General features: G+C 40.3%; 1 protein-coding gene across 1 annotated transcript; it reads left to right on the forward strand.

Moving 5' to 3' along the window:
• The first annotated feature begins 1,429 nt into the window (after positions 1-1,429).
• Positions 1,430-22,923, forward strand: LOC144040719 (heparan-sulfate 6-O-sulfotransferase 3-B-like). Its single transcript, XM_077555143.1, has 2 exons — positions 1,430-2,357; positions 21,693-22,923. The coding sequence occupies exons 1-2, from the start codon at positions 1,828-1,830 to the stop codon at positions 22,429-22,431; spliced, it is 1,269 nt and encodes a 422-aa protein (XP_077411269.1). The 5' UTR covers positions 1,430-1,827; the 3' UTR covers positions 22,432-22,923.
• Positions 22,924-23,740: the final 817 nt, after the last annotated feature.

Here is a 23,740-nt window from a genome sequence, read left to right on the forward strand (position 1 = left end):
AAGAACTCGTGTGGGCGTGCCTCAAAACAACTCAAAATTAATATTATTAGGGCTGCAGCTATCGAATATTTTGGTTTTCAAATATTCCATTGAAAATTCTAGCGAATAATCAGGTATTTGGATAGAAATAAAAATATACCTGTATATACTTTCTTGGCTAAAGAACCATTATGAATACAAAAGACAAAAAACACATTTGCATGTAATAATTAACAAACAACTGGCTTTCGTTTTTAGATAATCAACTTTTTTTTTTTTACTTTAACTGTGCTTGTCAGCAAACTATTTTCCTCTGAAACAGTGAGATTTTAGCCAAATCACTCCCCATAGATTTTGGTCAATGGAACTAAAGTGACGTCAGACTCACAATATCGATTTTGTCGGCTAAATAAATAGCACATTTAAGTAAGCCTGGTTTGTTAATAAGTGATCAGAAGTAACGGCAAATTAGTCAGGCTGTCAGTATCAAAGTGTGCACAGTCTATTAATCCATTTTCTGAACTGCTAATCCTCACGAGGGTCGCGGGGGCGCTGAAGCCTACCCCAGCTGTCTACGGGCTGTAGTATTTACGCTTTTGAAAAGTAATCAGATGGCTGGAGAACTTTACCGCTGCAGTTTGGGCCATTTATATTGCTGTATCTCTGAATAGACGAGCACGTCGTCAGCCCTAATACCACGACGACACGCTTCCGGAAACAACTTTAAAATAAAAGCAATACAATGCATTGATCTACATATTCTGTCTTGTGCACTTTCCAAGCTAAACTAATTATGTAAAATTAATGAATCTTTGCTTTGATGTATTTTTCTGATAATATGAATAACGGTACAACATTGTTTTGGGTGACACACTACATAACGAATGAAAACATTAAAACAGAAGAACAAATAAAGAGAGGACAGCTTAAGAGTAGACCCATGTTCAGAGTAATTGGCTTGATGATGTCATTTCTGCTGAGTCATGAAACTCACTTTTTTCTGTTCCTAGATGGATGGACTGCTTTTTATACATGGCTGAAAAGGTTTTAATAGGTTACCTGGGTTGAAAGACACATCATCAGTGCATCATTACTACTATACAAATATTTTGTGACAAAACAAAACGTTTCCGCAATAACAAGGAAGACATATCAACAAAAATCATATAGGCCTACCAATGGAAGTTGATTTATTTAAAATTTAGCTTGGTCATCAAAGCACTATGGATGGATGGATGGATGGATGGAACCACAGTCCTACTGTAGTAGGCTAGGCTAATTGACTCAACAGGTGCTATCTATATTTTACATTGATTATTGAAATTTCAAGAAAGTAATGAGGAAGGAGGCAGAAAATTCTGGAATGACTCGTATGAAAACAAAATCGAGTTTTATTTTTGAAAGAACCTATAAGCGGAAGCTTGTGCTGATCCCTTTCCGCTTTCCCGTCTCGCAGAGTTTCAGCCGCACGGCAGTACAAGTTAAGTCTCTACATACCTGTACATACAGAAGTCGACTTTCGTCAGGACTGGCGAACGCACTCGCAGTAACGCTCCTTATGCAGTTGAGCACATGTGATGTGCTCGCCACTTAATTGAACTGAAGCAGAGAGAGAGAGATGTGTAAGAGGTGCGTGCGTTTTGTTCACAACGTAACGGCATCAAGTTTGGCAAGTGAAGCTTTCCCGGAGCAAGACTTCCGAGCAGCGGCATCGCTCACCTGCTGTCGGGACTTCAGCTAACGGGACCGCCCTGCCCAAACCGTAGAGGAGCCGAGCCGCAGCATGCCAGGCGCGCGGGAAGAGGATTACGTCTCACTTGTGTCCGCGCAGTGAGCGTTCCATGCACCATGGAGGAGAAGTTCAGTAGACTCATCTTCGTCCCCATTGCAGCCGTGCTATGCTTCATGATAGGCTACCAGTACGTATGCCCCGCGGAGAGCAACACCTGCTACTTCCGACGTGAAGACAGCGGCATATTCGAGCAATATTCATCCCTCCAAACAGAGCAGCAGCCGGACGAGGACCTCGCCGACAAGACCGCGTTCACATTTAACTTCACGGAGCGGGACCTGGACAGACACGTGGACTTTAAAATCCGCGGAGATGACGTGATGGTGTTCCTGCACATCCAAAAGACCGGAGGGACCACGTTCGGACGCCACCTGGTGAAGAACATCCAGCTGGAGCAGCCCTGCGAATGCACGCCCGGCCAAAGGAAATGCACGTGTCACCGGCCCGGCAAAAGCGAGTCGTGGCTCTTTTCTCGCTTCTCCACCGGCTGGAGTTGCGGCTTGCACGCTGACTGGACCGAGCTAACCAGCTGCGTTCCCGTGGTGATGAACAAGCGGGACAAAAAGAGTTCCCAAAAGAGAAAAAGGTGAGGATGCTGCCAAGCTTACTATTCACTTCATTTCAAATGGCATTCATGCACACTGCGGCATCCTTTGATCAGCACTAAAATTCATGGATAGTTTTGTATAGCCTACTACCCCTGTGTTTGGTCACTTAATTTCTGGCCCCATGCACATATTAGGTTCTCTATTAATACTACCCTCGTTCCTTATGCAGATCAGCACCATTTTTAAAGTTATGTAAAAAGCATAACATCCTTGTCAGAGCCAAAGAAAAGGTTTAGTTGCAATTAAAATTTTATCAACTGAGTGAATGATTTGTATCCCCCCCCCCCCACACACACCCTTTAATTCAGTTATTGCTCAAGATGATATCTGAACTCACACAGAATAAATCAAATAAAATTAATTTTATAAGCATTTAAAAAGTGACCAAACTGATGGCAATTCAAATGTAATGACCAAAAATATAACATAGTTACAGAAATATCAACCTGTTTTACAAAAAGGCCACTTTTTGTGAGATCCTAATGTGGAGGTGGAAATTCAGTGAACTTGAAGGAGTGTAAGAAAGTAGAAGGTGATAATCCCTTTAAACAGTAAGTACAATACAAAAAAGTTGTGTATGTGTGGGTTTTTTTGTTTTTGTTTTTTGCTTTTACAATAATGGACTTTCAAAGTAACTGAGTGACAAGAGAGCAGGTATAACGATCCTGCTTATGGTTACTATTAAACAGGCAACATACAAACAACTGATGGATGATGCATAATTCTCATTACCTGCAAATCGTCACCCTCTTAAAATAATTGCCTAAGTAATTTTTTTGCTATTTCTTTTTTGCCTAAATAATCTCATGATGCAAATGGTTCAATTTTCCAGATAAAACTAGAAAAATGACTGCATCAATTATTTTAAGAAGGCGTCAAAATGCTTTAAACTGACACATCACACACGGCGCAGATCAATTCAAGATGCACTACAAACACACTTGACACATTTTATATTGTTGCTCCAGTCACCTGCAGGCCTCTAAGCAAACTGTTCAAGAAGGCAGCTCATCCGCAGGTCTGTTTCAATTTACTGTAATTACAGAAGCCCAAGAGTTAAGCCCTGCAGAGTAAATCACTTAAGCGGGGTTGGGTGCTATGAGGTGTGCCGTCTGCGTGTTAAAGGTTCCGAAAGCAAATCTCCATATGTTCCTAAGAGCGTTAAAGAGGAGCGACAAAGGAGGTCAGTGCTTTCAAGAATGCTTCCCTTAAAGAATCCATTATCCAACCTTCAGACACCCATCAGATTGAATTTGATGCTCTTTGAATCAAGACAGAATCAACACTCCATAAGTCGATAGATGTCAATTTGACATAATGGACTGTAGGAAATCTGCACTCGTTTACACTGGCACTGTGTGTTCTCTAAATGGCATTGCCTCACTAAGTGGCCAGCCTGGGAATTACTCAAGGAAAAATCAGTATTCTGTCATTTTAATGGCACGGCCTGCCATGTGTTGAAATTCACTCATTACATCTGCAATATGATTTGATGCTTTTGATCCTTTGAATGTTTGTTAAAGGAAAGGAATCAGTCTGGCACGCAGGAGCACACACTACGGTGGCTCAGAGAGACCACATTTTTTCTTATTTTGCGTGAGCAAACGAGCATCTCGGTCAGCGACGGCGACTTGGCAGCCTGGCGAGTGACACCGAAACGAGACGGAATTAGCAGGAGCAGCTAACAAGAGCGGCTAGTGGGAGTTAGTCGGAACCATAGGGTGAAGTGGCTAACAAGAACGGCTAGCGGGAGGAGCTTGTAAAAAAAAAAAAGCTAGTAAAAGCTTGCAAGAACAAAGCAGAAAGTTACAACCAACGGGCCTGAATCACGGGAGTTAGTGACGACCACCTGCAGTTCCCAGTAAGCAACAGTCAACCCATTGGGTTCGACACTCGATGCAAGCACCACCCGGGCCAATGCTGCATTCGAGGATGATCGGAAGTTGGATAAATCCGAGTTGTTTTTTCCCAATTCCGACCTGAAAGTGTTCGAGGCTAAAGTAAACGACCAAAATGGCGGGAAGTAATACATTTTTTATTTATTTATTTATTTATTTATCAAAACACATTTTTACCTCCAGCAAACTTACCTTCACACAATTTTGCTTCATTTATTGTTTTTATCTTATTTCACACAGTTCAGTAGTTCATCGTATAATTTCATGCAGGGAGATAGCGGCATACTGTCACATATGTTGTGTTACGTGACGTTATATAAAATATTTATGAATGAAGAAAGCTATCTAGTTTTGTACTCGAATAAACTGTGTTTTACCATTCACAGTCTGTTTCCAAAGGGGTCACCATTGTAGAGTGACGTTACATTGTAGTCCGTCGGTGAAGTTGGGGTACTTTTTTCCCCCCCGACTTCTCAAGTGAAATTTCCGAGTTCAAGGGGGCGTTCTGGTACACACTTCCTGGTTTGAAGTTGGAAAGGTCAGACTTCCGACCATCCCCGAATGCAGCATAACTACATTCGGGAAGTTGTCCTTTGGGCATCTGTAGCAGGAAGATGGGAGCGAAATATGGGAGCTCAAGCAAGGTGAGACTACAGCCATGTAATATAATTAGTGATTACTAGACCCAGGATTGTAGGCTATATATATAAAAAAATAGGTTTATGTGATGCAACATATTTTTTTTGCATACTACTGACATAAAAAAGCGTTTTTTAAAATGGATTAATTATTAGTTCACCACTAGATAGCGCTCAAGGGCTCGTTCACCCCTTATTATAATTGTACCGTGCACTTGGTATATTTGACATTGTACTTAAAATACACGAGTAATCTCACACTCTCTGATGTTGTTTATCCTAAAGGATTTTGATGGGCTTGAGGTTAGGGCCCTTAAAGAGTAAGTCAACCCATTTTTTTTACTTGACAGTATTATGTTGGATTTGCCCCTTATAGTCCAAATACAGCATTCTGATTAATATTGTGCTTGCAGAATGTGAGTTAAGCAGCAAAATACACCCATTTTTGTCCATCTCAGGGGGTGGCCATTTCCTTGATTTTGCTGCTTTATTCATATTCCACAAACACAATATGAATCAGTATCCCATGTTTTGACTAACTATGGGGTAGATGCCACGGACTTCCGACTTCCGTAAGTCACACACCTACGCTATCTCCGGTTACTGTTGTGACATGTAGGCTGTGTCCCAATACTCGCACTTCCACCCTTGTGCCCCTCAATTGCACGTTCCCGTTGATTGGTGCGAGTGTGTTGGGTGTCTTAGTTCTCTGAAATTCTTCAGAGACAGACACACTACACACTCGACAGGCACAAGGGTTGAAGTGCAAGTATTGGGACTCGGCCTCTATGTCACAAACAGTAACCGGAAACAGCGTAGGTGACATACGGAAGTCGGACGTCCCGCCTCCTCCGTGGCATATACCCCATTGTCAAGAACATTTATGGGTTGACTTGCCGTTTAAGTGATTCCATACTTAGCCCCGCCCCTTGATGGATGATTGCTTGATTGCAAGGTGTGTCTCAATAATTTTGTCCATGCAACGACAGTTTTGTTGGTGGGAATACACTTTTGGGAGCAAATTAAATCATTTATTAAACTCAAATTCACAATTAATCATCTTTGTTTTACATGTTTCCATACAAGTGACTCATTTAATGATTTCACGAGTGGAAACGGACTGGTTAAGTGATGACAGTTCCTGCTTGCCACAAACTCCTCAAGATAGCACATTTTGCACTTTATAGCTCTGTCTTTTGAAACATAGACATTTGAGTTCAATTCTTACTCACCGCTGCTTCGGAGAGAGTGTACATCATATGCTGTGATTAGTCACCTTTTGTGGGTAGATAGGTCTACAGTACCTGACACCACAGTTTATTTTAGGCACTTCCGAGAGGTCCTGCAGCTGCATTGCGTGTCTCTTCACGACAATAACAACTCATTTTTTTCCAGCCAGCCAGTGATGCCTGCCTGGCTGCATCTGGACTTGTGATGGTATTTTAGATGCTTTTGTGATTTTTGTTTATTTATTTATTTTTTTAATTTGCTGTTGTGTTTAGTTGTTGTGTTTTGTACTTCAGGGCCACCATACCATATCCTTGATGGGGGAAATTGAGAACTCACATAATTAGAACTGATCTTCTTATACATTTCAATGGCATGGCAGAAGCATTCTCTCTGAAAGTTATAAATTCCTATTTTCATGCATGCAGTATTGAAAAGCACAGATGTTGCCCGGAGGATTTGTGCTGTGTGAATGTAGCTCGTTTTCCCATAAAACTAATTCAGTGCTTACCAATTCTTTTCCGTTACGCCCCCAAGGAAAACATTTCGCACCCCCACAACTCTCCGCTGTTATAGTGATTGGTCTAAAATCTTATTGCAATTACTGTATATATCTGCATCATATTGCATCCTTATTTACATCAAAGAAAAACAAAAAAAGCAAGGAATATAGATAAAGTTGCACAAGGAATAACTTTATTAACATATTTTTGTCTCTGCCCGACTTTCTTTTCATCCCTGTTAAGCGTTTATTCACTATACTTCATATCTCTCGTTCTAGGTTGTATGTGCCCATTCTCGGTGCAAAAAAACAAAACAAAAAAAACCTTAGCACTAATACTCCTTGAGCACACTCTGACAATGAGTGTCACTGCCATCTACTGCAGTGCATGTGCAATTACACTTTTTTCTAAAATGTAACCAAAAAAAGCATATTCCTGGAAACATGTTTTTTTTTTAACATACTAGAACATAAAAGTGTAATTGCACATCCATTATAGTAGGTGGCAGTGGTGCTGTCTTTGTCAGAGAGTGTGCAAGGTAAATTAACTCCTCTGCAGAGGTGTACGGAAGAACAATAATATAGACAAGTGATACTACAATTGTGACGGAGAGTCGCGAAATTACAGCGCGCAATTCTCGAATCGATTCGATATGCAGCCGAATAGATTTTTAAACATCCATTTTTTATGGGAATATTCAACAAAACGTCTTACTTAGGGTTAGAATTCACACATTAAGCATGTTATATTAATGGAACATTAAACCTTAATATTTTAATTCAGTGCTGTTCAAACATGAAACAGACTGCAACCTGTTTGCAGTGGCTCAGTTATAAGACAGAATTTTCAGATAAATAAATACATTTTCATACAAATCTTACAGTGTACATGTACAAATTAACTGAGTTTGAGTAAAAAAAAAATCGCAATAATCAATTTATAGATTTGTATCGGGATTAATCGGTATCGAATCAAATCGTGACCTATGAATCGTGATACGAATTGATTCACCAGGTACTTGGCAATTCACACCCCTAGTTGCGGAGGTGCAAAATATTTTCTTCTTCCTGGAATGAGATACACATAAATTGAGCAGGACTGGTCTATTGTGATGTGATTAATCATCAATATATCCCAAGCATTGATAATTCTTAATAATTTGTCTTTATTTTATTCCCATTACTAATCTTGAAGAAAAGTTTGAATCTGCTCATTGTTGGAAATGGAAGCCATTATTATTTTAGCATTTTTGTTGTTGTGTGTGAGCAAAAGACATTCTACTGTAATTCATCATTATTTCTGAGGTTCTGCAAAGATTTGTGTAAGGTTGTTGTGTTAAAATTATATTTTAAAAAAATTGGAGTGGGGGGGGGGGTGAAGTAGGATGTGGGGTGAGTTTAATGTTTTTATAATTTTTAAATTTTTTTAAATGATAGTTAAAGCTCACGTAAAACATACCCCTCGGACATTGTGACACTGAGCCAGGTCTTGAGTCGTTGTGAGAAATGTAAAATATTCAGAGGATCTTGGTAATCTCCACACTCCTTAGGAGGATTAGGGGCACTCAAAATCAGATTTTATTATACATGGGAGGAAGAAGGGGGAGATTAATTCACAAATCCAGTTTCATAGATTGAAGTTCACTGTCTTTATTTTAATATTATTTTTACGGTACTGTAATGTGAGATATATAAAATGATGGTCATGAGCTACAGTAATGATGCATTTTCGCACAAAATGCACCTCCTTCCAGCAGCCTTTCAGAAATCCCTTTATTCGCGTAGGCTGGAGTGACCTTTACTGACTCCAGAATCTCATTTCTTTTTCCTGTATATACACTATATAGACATGGAGGACATCTAGGCAGACACCTCACACGGAAGCAAGATTAAGATGTGAAGCAAAGGTTAAGGCTAAGACTCTAAAGCTACATAAGCCAGGGTGATGTGAGTGTAGATTTCCTGAATGCTATGCATCTAATGTGTGTTCAAAACAGACAAAGTCACTCTGGGAATGCAAGGAATAACCCCCCCCCCCCCCCCCCACCGCCACCACAACCACCACCCCACCCTCCAAAACACACTCTGTCACCTTTCCAGTGATGCTATTTTATTTGTCTTGACTGCAGTCCCTCATGTAGTCACCTAGTTTTTACCGCAGCAAAATCATCACATATATTCCCAGACAGTCCCTCTTTTCTCTGGAAGACTTTCCTTTTTTCCAGTCCATCTGGTCCAAAATAGCACCTCGTATATGACAAGAATGCAGTGTCTCTGCCTTCATTGCCCACCATGGGTTATGTTACAAAGTGGAGGGAGGGATATTCACTGACAAATTGTGTGTTTGCTCTTAAAGTTCTCTCCGCTCACTGTACAGTACTGTGGAACCTCTAAGGCCAAGCCAATCTATTTGTTGGCATGCAAAAACATTCGGCATGTTCTTTTCCATGATCACGACGTCCATCATCTACAGGTGAATTATAAGACATTTTTATTTTTAGATTAACTAAAATACAATAACACAAAACATAAAAACACCTCACACATCTGACTAAAGTATGAAATCTTCTCACGTAGTGTAAAAAGTTCACCTCTGTAAAATGTAGAACAACAAAACACCCTGCGCTTCTATTGTCAACAAGTGACAATGCAATCTTGAATGCAAATGTATCCTTCAGCAAAGTACTTTTTTCCTCTCATCGTTTTCTTCTCACATTCTTTTTCTGTCAAGTGTGGTCTGTTTTTAATTGTAAGCCAAAGATAAGGAACACGTGCTGATTATTTGCTCCTCGCTGAAGTGAGGTCCCGTGAGACACGGTGCCACCCAAAGACATAATTAAATGTCTTTGACCTTCAAAAAGGCTCAGTAGCTTCCCTGTTGAAACTATTTACATATTTTGACTATCTTTAAAGAATATTTTGAAGTTACAGTGGCATGGTGGATGAGGGGTTAGCGCATTTTCATTACAGTGCTGAGGTTAGGGGGTTTTGGACCTGGGCTCTGGCCTTCCTTTGAGGAGTTTGCATACTCTCCCCATCCTTGTGTTTTTTCCCTAATAAATGATTTAATATAATATAAATATTCTATCTATTTCAAGTAGGATCATTGTCAAATTCCTCTTGTTACTGGAGAGAGCAAGTTGTAGTAAACAAAGTGTTTGTTTTTGTCACCTCTGCCGATAATTCCCCCTCCCGGAGACGACTTTGCGCAAAAATCTTGAACGGGTTTGCTCTAAGTGTGATAGTGCTAATCAACACTCTGAGTTATGTGCAATCTACATCTCGTCTTTACAAGTCACCTCTCCCATTGTGGCAGGCAGAAAGAGTGTGTTTAATGAATTGAAATAAAGATCACATGAAGCATCACATTGCACGTTCCATTTGAAGAGGATACGCTAGATGAGTTTCAGTCAAGGCTTTTAGTGTGACATGCTTGGTGCCCTCGATGCAATGGTGAATGAATTAATTAACAAGGCAAATATTGATCATTTGCTGTTAGTTGCCTTTGCTCTCTTTTAAAGGCAGTCCACATAGTGAGAGGGAGGTAAATGTGGCAGAAGGAAAGGCCGGTGCATTGTGTAACCCTATCACCAACGCCTTATGAAATATTAAACACTTTATAAGGATATAATATATATATATAATATATTCACTTTGGCCTAACTTAATGCATTTGAGTGTTACCGATTGAAGTGAATGTTTTAAGTTGGTCAACAATTCAACTTGTAATCTTAAATTGGTTCAACAATTCTCTTTTTAGAGTGCAATATAAAAGTAATGTAACTTGACTATTTTTAATTATTTTTGGATTACCCCAATACTAAATATGCTAATGAAGACAAAATAAATTAAATATCGCTACAATATATATTTGTCTGGTCTTTTTGTTTTTAGACAAGCCAACCACTTGTTTACTGTGATACAGTATATAGCGATTATACAATATAACTATAGATAGACATCATGATGGATGGATGGATGAATTGATAGGTGGGTGGGGGATGTGTTTGTTGATTGATTGATTGGTACAAGGCCATTTGAAATTTCTTAGTTGCATGAGTTAGCCTGTCCCTGAACGCAACACCTCATATGGATGGATGGATAGATAGATAGATGGATGGATGGATGGATGGATGGATGGATTGATGGATGGATAGATAGATAGATAGATAGATAGATAGATAGATAGATAGATAGATAGATAGATAGATAGATAAGCGTGCGCGCACACACATAACCATAACTATGAAACGTTGATGATGACGATATGTGACGACGTCGTCCTCTGCACTTTTATCCTGGTGACAAGTTTAGCCAATTTTATTGCTATTATTATGTTTAACTAGTAAATCTGTTGGTGGTTTATGGTAGAAGAGTAACATTTGACTTATGTTAGCGCCGGTGCAGCGGGCTACCAGCTAGCTCTGCCGTAGGCTACATAGTGACACCTCACAGTTTTTATTGTAAATGTTGTTTAATATAATCAGTCCTTCAGTGAGTATATGTTCCAAACATTAAATGCTGGTCAGCCTTTACTCATTTCCTCCCTCCTACCTTTCACTGTAAACAGCAGCAGCAGGTCAGATTCAGGGTGCCAGGTCATGATCTCATATTTATTTGGACTAGAAGTCATGAAAAAATAATTATTATATAAAATATATATGCTGTATAATATAACATACAAAAATAATGTAATGTAATAATGTAAAATAAATAAAATATATATGCCCTATAACATTTTGTAGCATCCTCGGCTGAAATAAAGGTCTCCAACTGATGGTTCACAACTTTTACTAAACCTTCGTTTGTGTGAACACACTGTAAGAGCTACAATACAAATAAACAAAAAATGCCAATAATAACTCAAACAATATGTTTTGTGTATCCTTTTACCGCATTTAAGCCATATACTTGGGTGACCATATTCCCATTTCCCCAAAAAAAGGACATTTGCCCCGGCCTTGAAATTTTGGTACCAGTCGCAGTTACACAGTTCACCTCCTATTAGACACGCAATGCCAACCGGACATTTTCAGGAATTTATAAAAACCCCGGACGCCCCAACAGGACGTAAGAACATGGTCTGCCCTGTCAAAAGAGGACACATTTGCTCACCCTACCATATACTATAAATGAATTGCCTTAAATTATTAATCTCCTGAGTACAATTTATATTGTAAATAAACATTTTAACCTTACCTGTTGCCTTTATAAATACCCTAAAACAAAAATAAACCATACAGAAATACAGATCCTTAGTCAATAAAACAGAATTTTGAGGAATAGCATCGCTAAATATTTACCAAGGAGCGTTAGCACACTCCAGTGAACGAAATCAGTAACGTTTACTATGCAGTAAATTACACAATGAACATGAAATATAGCAACATTAGTTAAACAATGAAACATTGCTCCAATACAAACCTCATTCCCTTCTCAGCCAGGTGCTAAAGAATCGTTCACTGAATTAGTTTTAAACTTTTTAAAGTTTTCTCAGATTTCCTGTGGCGCACACATGTCTTCTCTGCACTTGGAAGACGGCACTACTAATGGCACTTATGGCAGTACGTCGGTTACTTACGTCATTTCCTACCGGTTTATGACCTTTTCCTGTATCCTTCAAAATAAAAGTATAAACTATATTATAATAGAACAATAAAACAACGCAATTCTGCAATACAAAAATGCAAAAACAAAAATAATAGCAGGGTCATTTACATATTTTATTTTAGAAAACCTGAGGGGGGAATATATTTTTTATCTTTTTTTTTGTTTTTGCCCTGCAATTTGGCACCCCCTCCACTAGATGGCACCCTAGGCGACCGCCTAGTTTGCCTATGCCCTGCCTGCGTATTATGACAATTTATCCAATTGTTGCGCTTGAGGGCTCAAATAAACAACCGGGCTGGTGGTATCAGTCTGTCCACATGGAAATTGTAATCTAGCAACAATTGGCCATTTTTAATAAATGTAGCCTACCTGTAATTTGACGTTTTAGTTTTTCGTAAATGTAAGGGAATACATCCTGAACACGTAATGCCTGTACATGTCATGTATACCGTTACTTTTGCAGTCAAGCAGATGTCTGTGTCATCTATTCTCCCACGTAATCAGTTACCAAAAATACAAACCTAGTTTTGACTCTTGTTTTTAACCCCTGGGCGTTATTTGACCATTTTTTGGCTTTTTGTTGGTTCTGACCAAGCCATTTCAAAATAAAATAATGCCCAGGGGACTTATTATGGAAAACTGATTGCTTATGTACATTTATTTGATTTTCTGGTGTGCCTGCCAAGCCGCTGCTGCCAGGGACTGTTTTAAATGGTAAAATGATCAAATCTAGTATATCTCCGTCAATTGTAAGATGTCTTTCATTTAGTGCCACACTATATTTGTAGACAAGCTATTAAGCTAACATTATTGACTTCAGTGAGGCACTGTTTTGTGAAGTCAAGCTCAGAAAAGCTTTTCATTTTGGCTCTCTTGGCTTAGAAAACATGTTGTCGAGCCAGCATGCTTTCTTCTCTCACTTACCGGTGCAGAATGTGTTTACTGATGGTTTTTTTTCATTATGTCTTCAAACATTTTTCACTTCTTTTCCATCCATGTGTCATCTCTTCGAACATCCATGCAGTATTTAAAAACAAAAAACAAAAAACTAACACTTGAGTGCAAGGCCGTGGCTCATCTGGATAATCGGGTGAATTCCTGGTGGGCCAGGCTGCTTTATGAAGTGCTGGAGGCACAAAATAGCACATTAACTCATTCACAGCCATTGACGGCTATAAACGTCAAAAATTCTTTTTTAACTATTTCTAATTTAACATTTTTTCCCACTTTTGTTAACAAAAGTATAAAAACCTAGATTTTTTTGTATTAGAACAGCTATAAAATTTGTGATTAATCGTGAGTTAACTAGTGAAGTCATACAATTAATTATGTTTGAAAATTGTAATCGCAGACGCCCCTAATTTTTTTTATATTTTTTTCCTTAAAAAACCCCATTAAAAATTAAAAAAAAAAAAAAATTTAAGAAAAGGTTATTAAAAAATAGGGGCATCAGGTGATTAAAATTTGTAATCGTAATTAATCGCATGACTTCACTAGTTAACTCACAATTAATCACAAATTTTATATCTGTTCTAAATGTATAAAAAAAAATCTAGGTTTTCATACTCTTGTTAACAAAAATGAAAAAAAAAGTAAAACTAATAAAAATAGTTAAAATTAAATTTTTTACGTCTATAGCTGTCAGTGGCAGTGAATGAGTTAAATAATGTCACAACTGTTAATTGTAACTGAAGTGAACCGTTGATGGGAAACAGCAATTGCTATTCCTAACTAAACCGCATGAAGCAGCTTTTTAAATATTTACTAATTCTATCTGAAATCCCCACCATGTAGCGCTCGTATCTCAAGTTTGTGCTTGAAAGTCAAAGCAAAAAGTTGTAAATCGGGTCGCTCAAACCTCAAGGCGCCACTGCATAACAAGTTAATTACAGGTAAACCTTTCATTGCATTTCTGCAATCAGTGCCGTGTTGCGTGTGATAACAGCTAGGAAATTTGCAACTCGATGATCAAGTTATTAAAGCCGCAGTCTACACATTTAAAGCTCATAAGATGACTGATCAATCAGGCACCTCACAGAGCATTTTCTTCACCGGGCCTATGAGCAGGGAGCTGCAATGTGAAGAGGAATATGCCAGGCTGGAGCACAAGATGGGAGAGACTGCGACTGTTAAGATTAAGAATGTGCAGTGGACAGAACCAACATTCATGTAAATTTGTCATAACTTTCCATCTTTATTTTCTGCCAGTCATTGTGCTGCAAATAAAAAGGCAACAAAAGAAGGCCTCATAAAACATCAATTGTTATTGACCATCATCGTTTGATCCAGCCTTTATCCCTTGTGCAAAAAAAAGTGGAGAACTTAGTGACATTTGGTACTATCAATAGGTGAAGATGAAAGTGTCAGGGCAATATTGCATGGTTCTTTATTGATCCAGTTGGATTGCGGTCATCATCTTTAGATCGCTGATATTAGCACAAGGAGGAGAAGCCTGCAAGTGTGTGTGCGTTTGTGTGTGTGTGTGTGTCCGTATTAGCATAGTCCATAATTCACTTTGCCTTGACTATTTTTGGTTTCTCCTGTATATAAAGCATTTGCAAACATCATCTTGTACCCTCTATGCACAAACTAAAAGCTGTTTCCCAAATTTTACCGTGACAGGACAGCTAATCAAATAGGGTAATATCACCATTCTTAGTATGATAGAGTTCAGCTCTGCACCACTGAAAACTACAATCACAATAAAAAACAACATTAAGTATACATATTTTAATGATATTTTATAACAAATAAACAACACCCATCAATCTCATTAAAATTTGCCCTTGTAGCCATGGGCCAGTGAGTGCCGTATACAGCTGAGCATATGGCATTTGATTTCTATATTCTGTTTCTGTTTGACATTGGTTGCGTAAATTGGAGACATTTTATCAAACAAGATTTACAAATGCGGCAGGCCTAAATATCTTACAGAAAGAATTTTGTGGAATGAAAAAAAAGTGTCAATATTTAATTATGTGTTTTGTTTTTGGCCGTCGGCCACACTGTGATTTGTATCTTTACAAGGAAGTGCTGGAAAGAGACTAGACAAGCTTTCCAATGGGTGTTTTTTTTTCCCTCCTCACAATGTCTCTGAATGTGAAGTACTTTGTTTTGCTGTTGCCTGAAAACTCACAAGAGGTAATCTGCAGTATGACATGTGCAACCTTTCTTTTGGTTTCTGCCACTGATAACCATAAGGTCACCCGATCTTTGTGTACAATTTCAATTTCCTTTTTAAGTATGTTGTTTGGAAAAATACTGAGAGCTGACTCCTTGCGTCACCTCAGCTGTGCTTTGGTAATCACTCAACTCAACTGAATAATGGAGGCTGAGTTCAAAAACGATATAGCCTTGCAGAGTTCATCTTTTGCAGAGATGTACTCTGGAGGAGGTAGATTGTGTGATCAGCTGAAGGAAATGACAAACAACCTGCAGTGGCAACCCAACTTCATTGCCAAGCCCTCAAAAACACAATTTCTTGATATTGCGTTAGTCCTCAACCCCCTCATACACTCACGTATCACACTATTTAACTGCAGACATTTGAAGCTTGTTTGCCATCTCCAATAACATTTTGACAGCAATTTGTGCTTACATTGGTCGAGGGGCATCTTGGAGCCTGGGCTAGACAATTTAACTTATAATGACTAGCGACAGTGACATTATATGTTTTGTATCAATTCCGAATGAATGGCGCTTTATGTTTTCAAAATTTGCAATAATTAATTAAATAAAATGCATCTGACCCCTGGGATGTGGTTCAGTTAGTTCGCCATTTGCATACTTTGACGATGGTGCTTGACTGAAAGGAATAATAATAATAATAATAATAATACATTTAATTTGTACTTGCACTTTACATTTCAAAAGAGAACTCAAAGTGCTGCAGGGAAAAGTTAAAACAAATTAAAATAAATAAAACTGTGAAAAAACATAAAATCTAGCACAAAAAAAAATACAAATAAAAAATTAGTAGCCCTTTAAAAAAAAAGGGCTCAAGACCTTTGTCTTGAGGCCCTAAAAAAAACTTACACGGGAAATAACATATTCTCATAAAACAAGCTAAGTCCTTTGTTCGACTGAACCGACTAGAAAGAAATGGAAAACAAGAGGCACTTGTTCTGAGAAAGAGATCTTTTAATGCAGTAAAACCTGAAAACACTTGAGAAACACACTTGTTGTGTGCGCTTTATAAGAGACTAGAGCAGACATGGGCAAACCCCGGCCCGCGGGCCAAATACGGCCCGTTATGCGTTTCAATCCGGCCTGCCGAACTTATCCAATAAGGCTAGAAAAAAAATCAATTTTTTTTTTTTGTTCAGCTCAGTAGCTGAGTGGTTAGAGTGTCTGCCCTGAGACTGGGAGGTCGTGGGTTCAATTCCCGGCCGGGTCATACCAAAGACTATAAAAATGGGACCGATTGCCACTCTGCTTGACACTCAGCATTAAGGGTTGGAATTGGGAGGTTAGATCACCACATGATTCCCGAGCGTGGCGCTGTTCCTGCTCACCGCTCCCTCAGGGGATGGGTCAGAGAACAAATTTCTCCCTACTTAGATGGGTGTGACAATCAGTGGATCTTATCTTATTAATTTTATTTTGTCCCTGCAATGCCCGCGTTTTACCAATAGGTGGCGCCAGCCGCGGCGCCAAAATTTTTATTGTGGGTGGGCCTGAGGAAAAATGGGTGGGCCAGAGAAAATATCCCCCAAAAAAATTCCCTTCACGTCCCTAATAGTGTTTTACCGCGGGTACCAAGGACAGCGATTAAGTTGCCGCTCTTAACACACATTTTTTATGGCGTTATTTCGCTTCTTTAATTACGACTTTAATTATGACTGGTGTTGGGATCCACTTCCCTCAGACTCCTGTGCAGATTATGTTTTACACCAGAGTCACTGCTGTGTAACTTCTACACATCCGGAAAATATGATCACTGGGTCGGGGTCTCACTGATAAGCTCGTTTACGCACAGAAAGGGGACAGAAAGATACGCAGGGCACATTCATAACAACGTTTGCAATTTATTAAAATAAACGGGAGAATGGCAGTAAGCTTAACTCAAGATAACTGATTCATAAAATACAATTCTTCCTGGATTTGGACATTTACAGCAGGAGACGGCACGGTTTTGTGTTGAACACAGCAATAATGTCCTGATAGTCCAGAGAATCGGTCAATTCTTTTTTGAAAGAAAGCAGGGACAAAGAGTTCAGTCTATCAGTCAACATTGTGGCACTGTTGCGTGTTTTGATCCTTTTGACAGCTGAAGATAGTCTTTCTACATGTTGTCATGGGTGAGGTGAGGAGCGCGCATGCAGGAGACTGTTGATATTGGTGAATACATCCCCGGGGCGTGCGTCGAGCACTTCTATGAGCGTTTCCTCGTTGGCTTTTGGCTTCTTTTTGAGCTGCTGCACAAACACCGTGTGCTATGCGTCCCCCACGGAGATGGAAAAGTGGTCAGAGACTGATTGGATGTACGCGCTTTGTCCTCAGCGCGTGACAGGCAGCAGCGGCTATCATGCAGCCGCATGTGTCACACGTACTGTGGGCCCGGGTTAAAAATGGGTGGGCCAATGGAAATTTTTTTTTTAACTTTACGCCTTGAATTGAAATCTATTAATAATAGATGCAGTCACCAGGTTTGACAGATCACAGTGTATGTGCTATTATAATCTATTTACATTTCTCCTCCCACTTTGCCAAATAGTGTGTAAATGCCGCATCTTGCATATTCATTGAGGCAAACGTACTACCTGGATTAGGGCTATTTTATAATAATCATAATAATAATAATAATACATTTCATTTAAAAACAGCACCTTTCAGAACACCCAAGGTCACTTTACAAAGCATAAAAACACAGCAAAAGTTGAGCTAAAACAATAAAAATGAAGCTATTGGAAAAGCTGTTTTAAATATGTGGATTTTGCACATTTGAAAAACGCAGTCCTAAATGCACACTATAAGTAAATTGGGTTGTACATATATCTGTGTGTTTTTACTGTGCTATGAGGTCCAAATGCTCCTGGTGCGGCCCATCTGTCAAAATTTCAAACCCATTGTGGCCCGCAAGTCAAAAAGTTTGCCCACCCCTGGACTAGAGTAACCAAATAAGTACTCACTCACCTCTCTCTCCATCAATGTTTCACTGGCATAAGCTCTTTCAAATAAGCTCCTGTACTTGTATTTGTATATGTGATATCATTTACAAACCCAATTCCAAAAAAGTTGGGACACTATATAATTTGTGAATAAAAACTGAATGTAATTATGTGTAAGTGCCAATTTGTATTATTTTATTCAGAATAGAACATAGAGAACAGGTCAAAAGTTTAAACTGAGAAAATGTATCATTTTAAGGGAAAACTATGTTGATTTTAAATTCCATGGTGTCAACAAATCTCAAAAAAGTTGGGACAAGGCCATTTTCATCACTGTGAGGCATCCCCTCTTCTTCTTACAACAGTCTGCAAACGTCTGGGGATCGAGGAGACAAGTTTCTCAAGTTTAGAAATAGGAATGCTGTCCCATTCTTGTCCAACACGCGTCTCTCTACTGTAACTGCTCAACTGTCTTGGGCTTTCTTTGTTGCACCTTCCCCTTTATGATGCACCACATGTGCTCTAGAAGTGAAAGAATTGGACTGCAGGCTGGCCATTTCATTTTCCTACGCAGCCATGATGTAATTGTTGCTGCATGTGGTCTGGCATTATCGTGTTGAAAAATGCAAGATCTTCTCTGAAAGTGATGATGCCTGCATGGGAGCATATGTTGTTCTCCAATCTGAATAAACCTTTCTTAATTGACGATGCCTTTCCAGATGTGTAAGCTGCCCATGCCACACGCACTCATGCAACCCTATACCATCACAGATGCAGGCTTATCAACTGAGTGCCGATAACAACTCGGGTTGTCCTTGTCCTCTTTAGTCAGTTTGATATAGCGCCCCAGTTTTCCACAAAGAACTTCCAATCGTGATTCGTCTGACCACAAAACAGGTTTCCACTTTGCCACACTCCATTTGAAATAACCCCTGGCCCAAAGAAACGCCTACGCTTTTTGGTCTGCTTTGGTTCTTCTTTATATTGTCGAGTTTCATCAGGCAACGGCGGCTGGCACGGTGGATTGTGTTCACCCACAAAGTTTTCTGGAAGTATTGTTGAGCCTTTTCTGTGATTTCCCTTACAGTAAGCATTTTAAGGGGCGGGAAGATCATGGGCATTCAGTAGGATTTTTCGGCCTTGACCCTTACACAGAGATTGTTCCAGATTCTCTGAATCTTTGGATGATGTTATGCACTGTAGATGATGATTACTTCAAACTTTTTGCAATTTTTCGCTGGTAAACACCTTTCTGGTATTTCTTCACTATCTTTCTGCGCAACATTGGAGGAATTGGTGGTTCTCTACCCATCTTCACTTCTGAGAGACACTGCCACTCCGAGAAGCTCTTTTTATACTCCAATCAAGTTGCCAATGGACCTCATTAGTGGTAACTGGTCTTTCAGCTGTTTTTTTTTTATAAGCGCAATTGACTTTTCCAGCCTCTTATTGTTACCTGTCCCAACTTTTTTGAGATTTGTTGGCACCATGAAATTTACAATCAACATATTTTTCCCTTAAAATGATAATCTTTTGACCTGTCATTTATGTTCTATTCTGAACAAAATGTTGAAATTTGGCACTTCCTCATAATTGCATTCAGTTTTTATTCACAATTATTATTATTATTGTATAGTGTCCCAACTTTTTGGGAATTGGGTTTGTAATCCACATTGACTCATTTTACTTATCCCACTGAGGGGGCGAACATTTGTGAGTGATTGTAAAGGTACCAAATGTTGATTTCTCATCAGAGTTCATTCAAGGGGGCAACTTTCGTTAAATATAAAATGCAACTAAAAATTTGTTTCGGTTTTCGGCCAAGCGTTTCTCATTTTCGGTTATCGGTTTCGGCCCAAAAATTTCATTGTGGTGCATCCCTAAGAAGAACTCATATACTGTACTGTACATACAGTATGTATCTCTCAAATGCAGCTATTGCTTGTACCCAATTCACTGATCAACTTAACAAAAACAATGGTATGTTGAGGAAGAGGGTACTGTAATAATCTAAAGCCAGCTACACACATATCAACATTTAATATCTTAACCAGTTTTTTCAAATGTAAAAGACCTCACACATGATGGAAAACAGTGCCGCTGCTACCCCTTTGGGTGCCCTAAGCTTTAAAGTGTGATGGTGCCCCCAATTATTTATTTTTTTCGCAGGGTGGGGGGCATTTCTCATGCAACAATAATAGTTTGCATGGCTTAAAGACCCAACCCCAACCTTTTGTTGTGCCACATACTGCTTCAAACAAGTTTTCGCACTTTTCGCACAGTCACAATACATGGGTTCTTCATGCCTTTAAATGAAAACAAACGTAGTAATGTCACATCCAATGCATGCACGACGAGTGATACACAGGCAAATGGGGCCCCACACGGACGAAGGTGCCCTACACACTATGCGTACTCTGCGTAGAGGGCACGGCGGCCCTGATGGAAAAAACAGTAATCGTAATAGTCCTTTCTGTTGTTATAGTGTGTGGTGTGCTTAAATTGACCAGCACAGCACACTACACACATTACACTATTTTCATAGACGGCGCACATTAATTTGGTGTAAAAACTGGCGCATCTTAAGTCAAGTCTAGTTAACCGTGTTTGGGAATTTGGCAGACTGCACTATGCTCAGCGTTACAAACCAAAAGCATTTTCTTTTACATGCTGGAGCACCTAACAATCTGGTGACAGAAAATGCATGATACTTTAGACCAGGTGATACCAGGTCTAAGTTGTGGCGCAGGGGCTGAAGTGATTTTCGTGAATTTGATCAAGGCGCAGGCTGACAGATTCTGTGCTGCACTGATATGGGTGGTTGATGATGTCGTATTTTAGTGGTGTTCAACACACCTGAAGCTTATAAGCAAGCTCTGCATTAGCCCGATAATGAACCTGTTCATTGGAACAGGTGCGTTGGAGCAGGGAAACATCCAAAACCTGCAGGACTCCGGCCCTCGAGGACCGAGTTTGGACACCGCTGTCGTGTTTCATTCATAAAAATGACAACAACTGTCGACGAACCTTCTGAAACTAATCTTCAAGTGCCCACTTCATAGCGATTTATATTTACTTTATCCGCAAGAGGAGGTCTGCTTGCGGGTCCTCATAAATGCCTGTTGCTCGCTTTGATCTTCTGTATGGACTGTGAGCCTATTTCTGCTTCCACAATGTTTAAAAACTGTGCGCCTCTGCTGTGCTGGATTTAAAGTGAATGAGTACAAACAGTAGGGGCGGGAGGCCTTTCATCAAATACTTGTACAAAATCAGGAACTGTTGCTTGAAAGCCACACACCTCATCTTGTACTTTCTGTTTTCCTTGCAGGAATTTCTACTACATCACCATGCTACGTGACCCCGTGTCACGCTACCTCAGTGAGTGGAAGCACGTACAGCGTGGCGCCACCTGGAAAACCGCCCTCCACATGTGCGACGGCCGCCCGCCCACTCAGGACGAACTTCCGGCCTGCTACAGCGGCGAGGACTGGACCGGCGTGACCCTGGCAGACTTCATGAATTGCCCATCCAACCTGGCCAACAACCGGCAGGTGCGCATGCTGGCTGACCTCAGCCTCGTCGGCTGCTACAACATGTCGTCCATGAACGAGCTGGAACGAGGCCGCGTGCTGCTCGCCAGCGCCAAGGCCAACCTGCGTAACATGGCCTTCTACGGCCTGACAGAGTACCAGCGAAAGACGCAGCACTTATTCGAGCGGACGTTCAACCTGCGTTTCATTCGGCCCTTCACGCAAATCAATAGCACGCGCGCCGCTAGCGTGGGAATCAACAAGAAAGTGCAGTGGCGCATCGAGGGGCTGAACGCCCTCGACGTGGAGCTCTACGAGTACGCCAAGGAGCTTTTCCTGCAGCGCTATCAGTACAACCGGCAAAAGCAGCATCAAGCGGAGCGTCTCCGGCGGCGGCAGGAGAGGCAACGTCTGCACAGGACCTACCTGGCAGAGTTGCTGAGATTAGGAGGAGACGAGGAAGAGGACGAGCAGGAGGAGGACATGAAGGTGCTTGCCACTACGGAGGACTATAACAGTCAGGTGGTGCGATGGTGAGGAGGAAACAACATGAACCAAAACCGACTGCTGTTCCATTCTCCTCTGTTTGCTGTCAATCTGCCAAATTCTGTCATCCCCTTTGTTGGCTGGCCGAAAAGGTGTCTTAATATTTATGATGGATGTATTTGTAACATTTTGTATGTGTTGTTTATTATGGCTATTTTCGACTCTGCAGTGGTAAAATGCATTTAACGTTCATGAGCAAAGCAGAATGTTTTATACATTTGGCCAAAATTGCAACGTCTGCAAAATCGGATGAAGCAGTTTTGGAAAATTCTTAGAACAATAAATGGGCTTTAAGGATCTTCTGTGTAATGTTCTAGCGCTGTGTTGACCATTAAATTATTGTGCTTACTTTGTGGCTAGGTCAGAAAATCAAAGCACAAACTTGGCTGTAGTTTTTCTTTTCTCCTACTCATTGACCTCCACTAATGAAATGCAACCAAGGCTATTCCGTAGCGGGAATTGTGTCAATAAATATATACAGCATCTTGTGGTGTCAATTTGTTCTTGATCAGCTTTTTGCTGGTCCATGTGATTTCCGTTCCCCACATATAGAATCACTCAGCTCGGCTGGGAAAATAGCTCCACGGCTGCAAGATGGCCACTGATTTGCATTGTCATTAATTGGGCCTTTATATCTCATCCTTAACGTGCACTCATCATTCTCCAACTTGTAGACATGTGGAGATGACTACTCTAAATTAATTGACGCCTATGACAGGGTCAGCCCATCTGCCTGGCAATCAAGAGGTCGTGGGTTCAGGTCCTCCTGTGATGGGGTTTGCCTTGTCTCCCTCTGCTTGAATATGTTTTCTCCGGATACTCTGACTTCCTTCCGCAAAATACGCACATTAGGTCCATTGAAGTCAGCAGCCTCCTGCCCCAAATCAGTTGGGACAGGCAACTCGCCCCCTAAACCACTTTAGATCAGCACGGTATTATTAAAGTCACAACTCCCGTTGCATGTCGCCAAACTTTCGGCCTGATGGTCGAACAAAAGGAGCCACCGGGAGACAGAGGGTCGCACTGCAGTATTGGTTTATTAGTATTTTTGACAAACTTTTATAACCGCTGTGGCACATGCTTGTCTTTTCCCATGGACTCGTAGAAACACTCCCAAACACAGCCTTCCCAGCGCTTCTGCGGAGCGAGAGAGAGCGCGCACGCGCCAGACTTACAAACTTTAAAGTTTCGGTCCCGAAGTCCCGATCATTATTTCACTCTACAGGAAAATAGGGGCAACATCCATTGTGCCACAGTAGTGCCTCCTGTCCATTATACAATTCTTAAAGCATGTGTGGGT

Source organism: Vanacampus margaritifer, chromosome 1 (genome assembly GCF_051991255.1).
Source record: "Vanacampus margaritifer isolate UIUO_Vmar chromosome 1, RoL_Vmar_1.0, whole genome shotgun sequence".
Lineage (NCBI taxonomy): Eukaryota > Metazoa > Chordata > Actinopteri > Syngnathiformes > Syngnathidae > Vanacampus > Vanacampus margaritifer.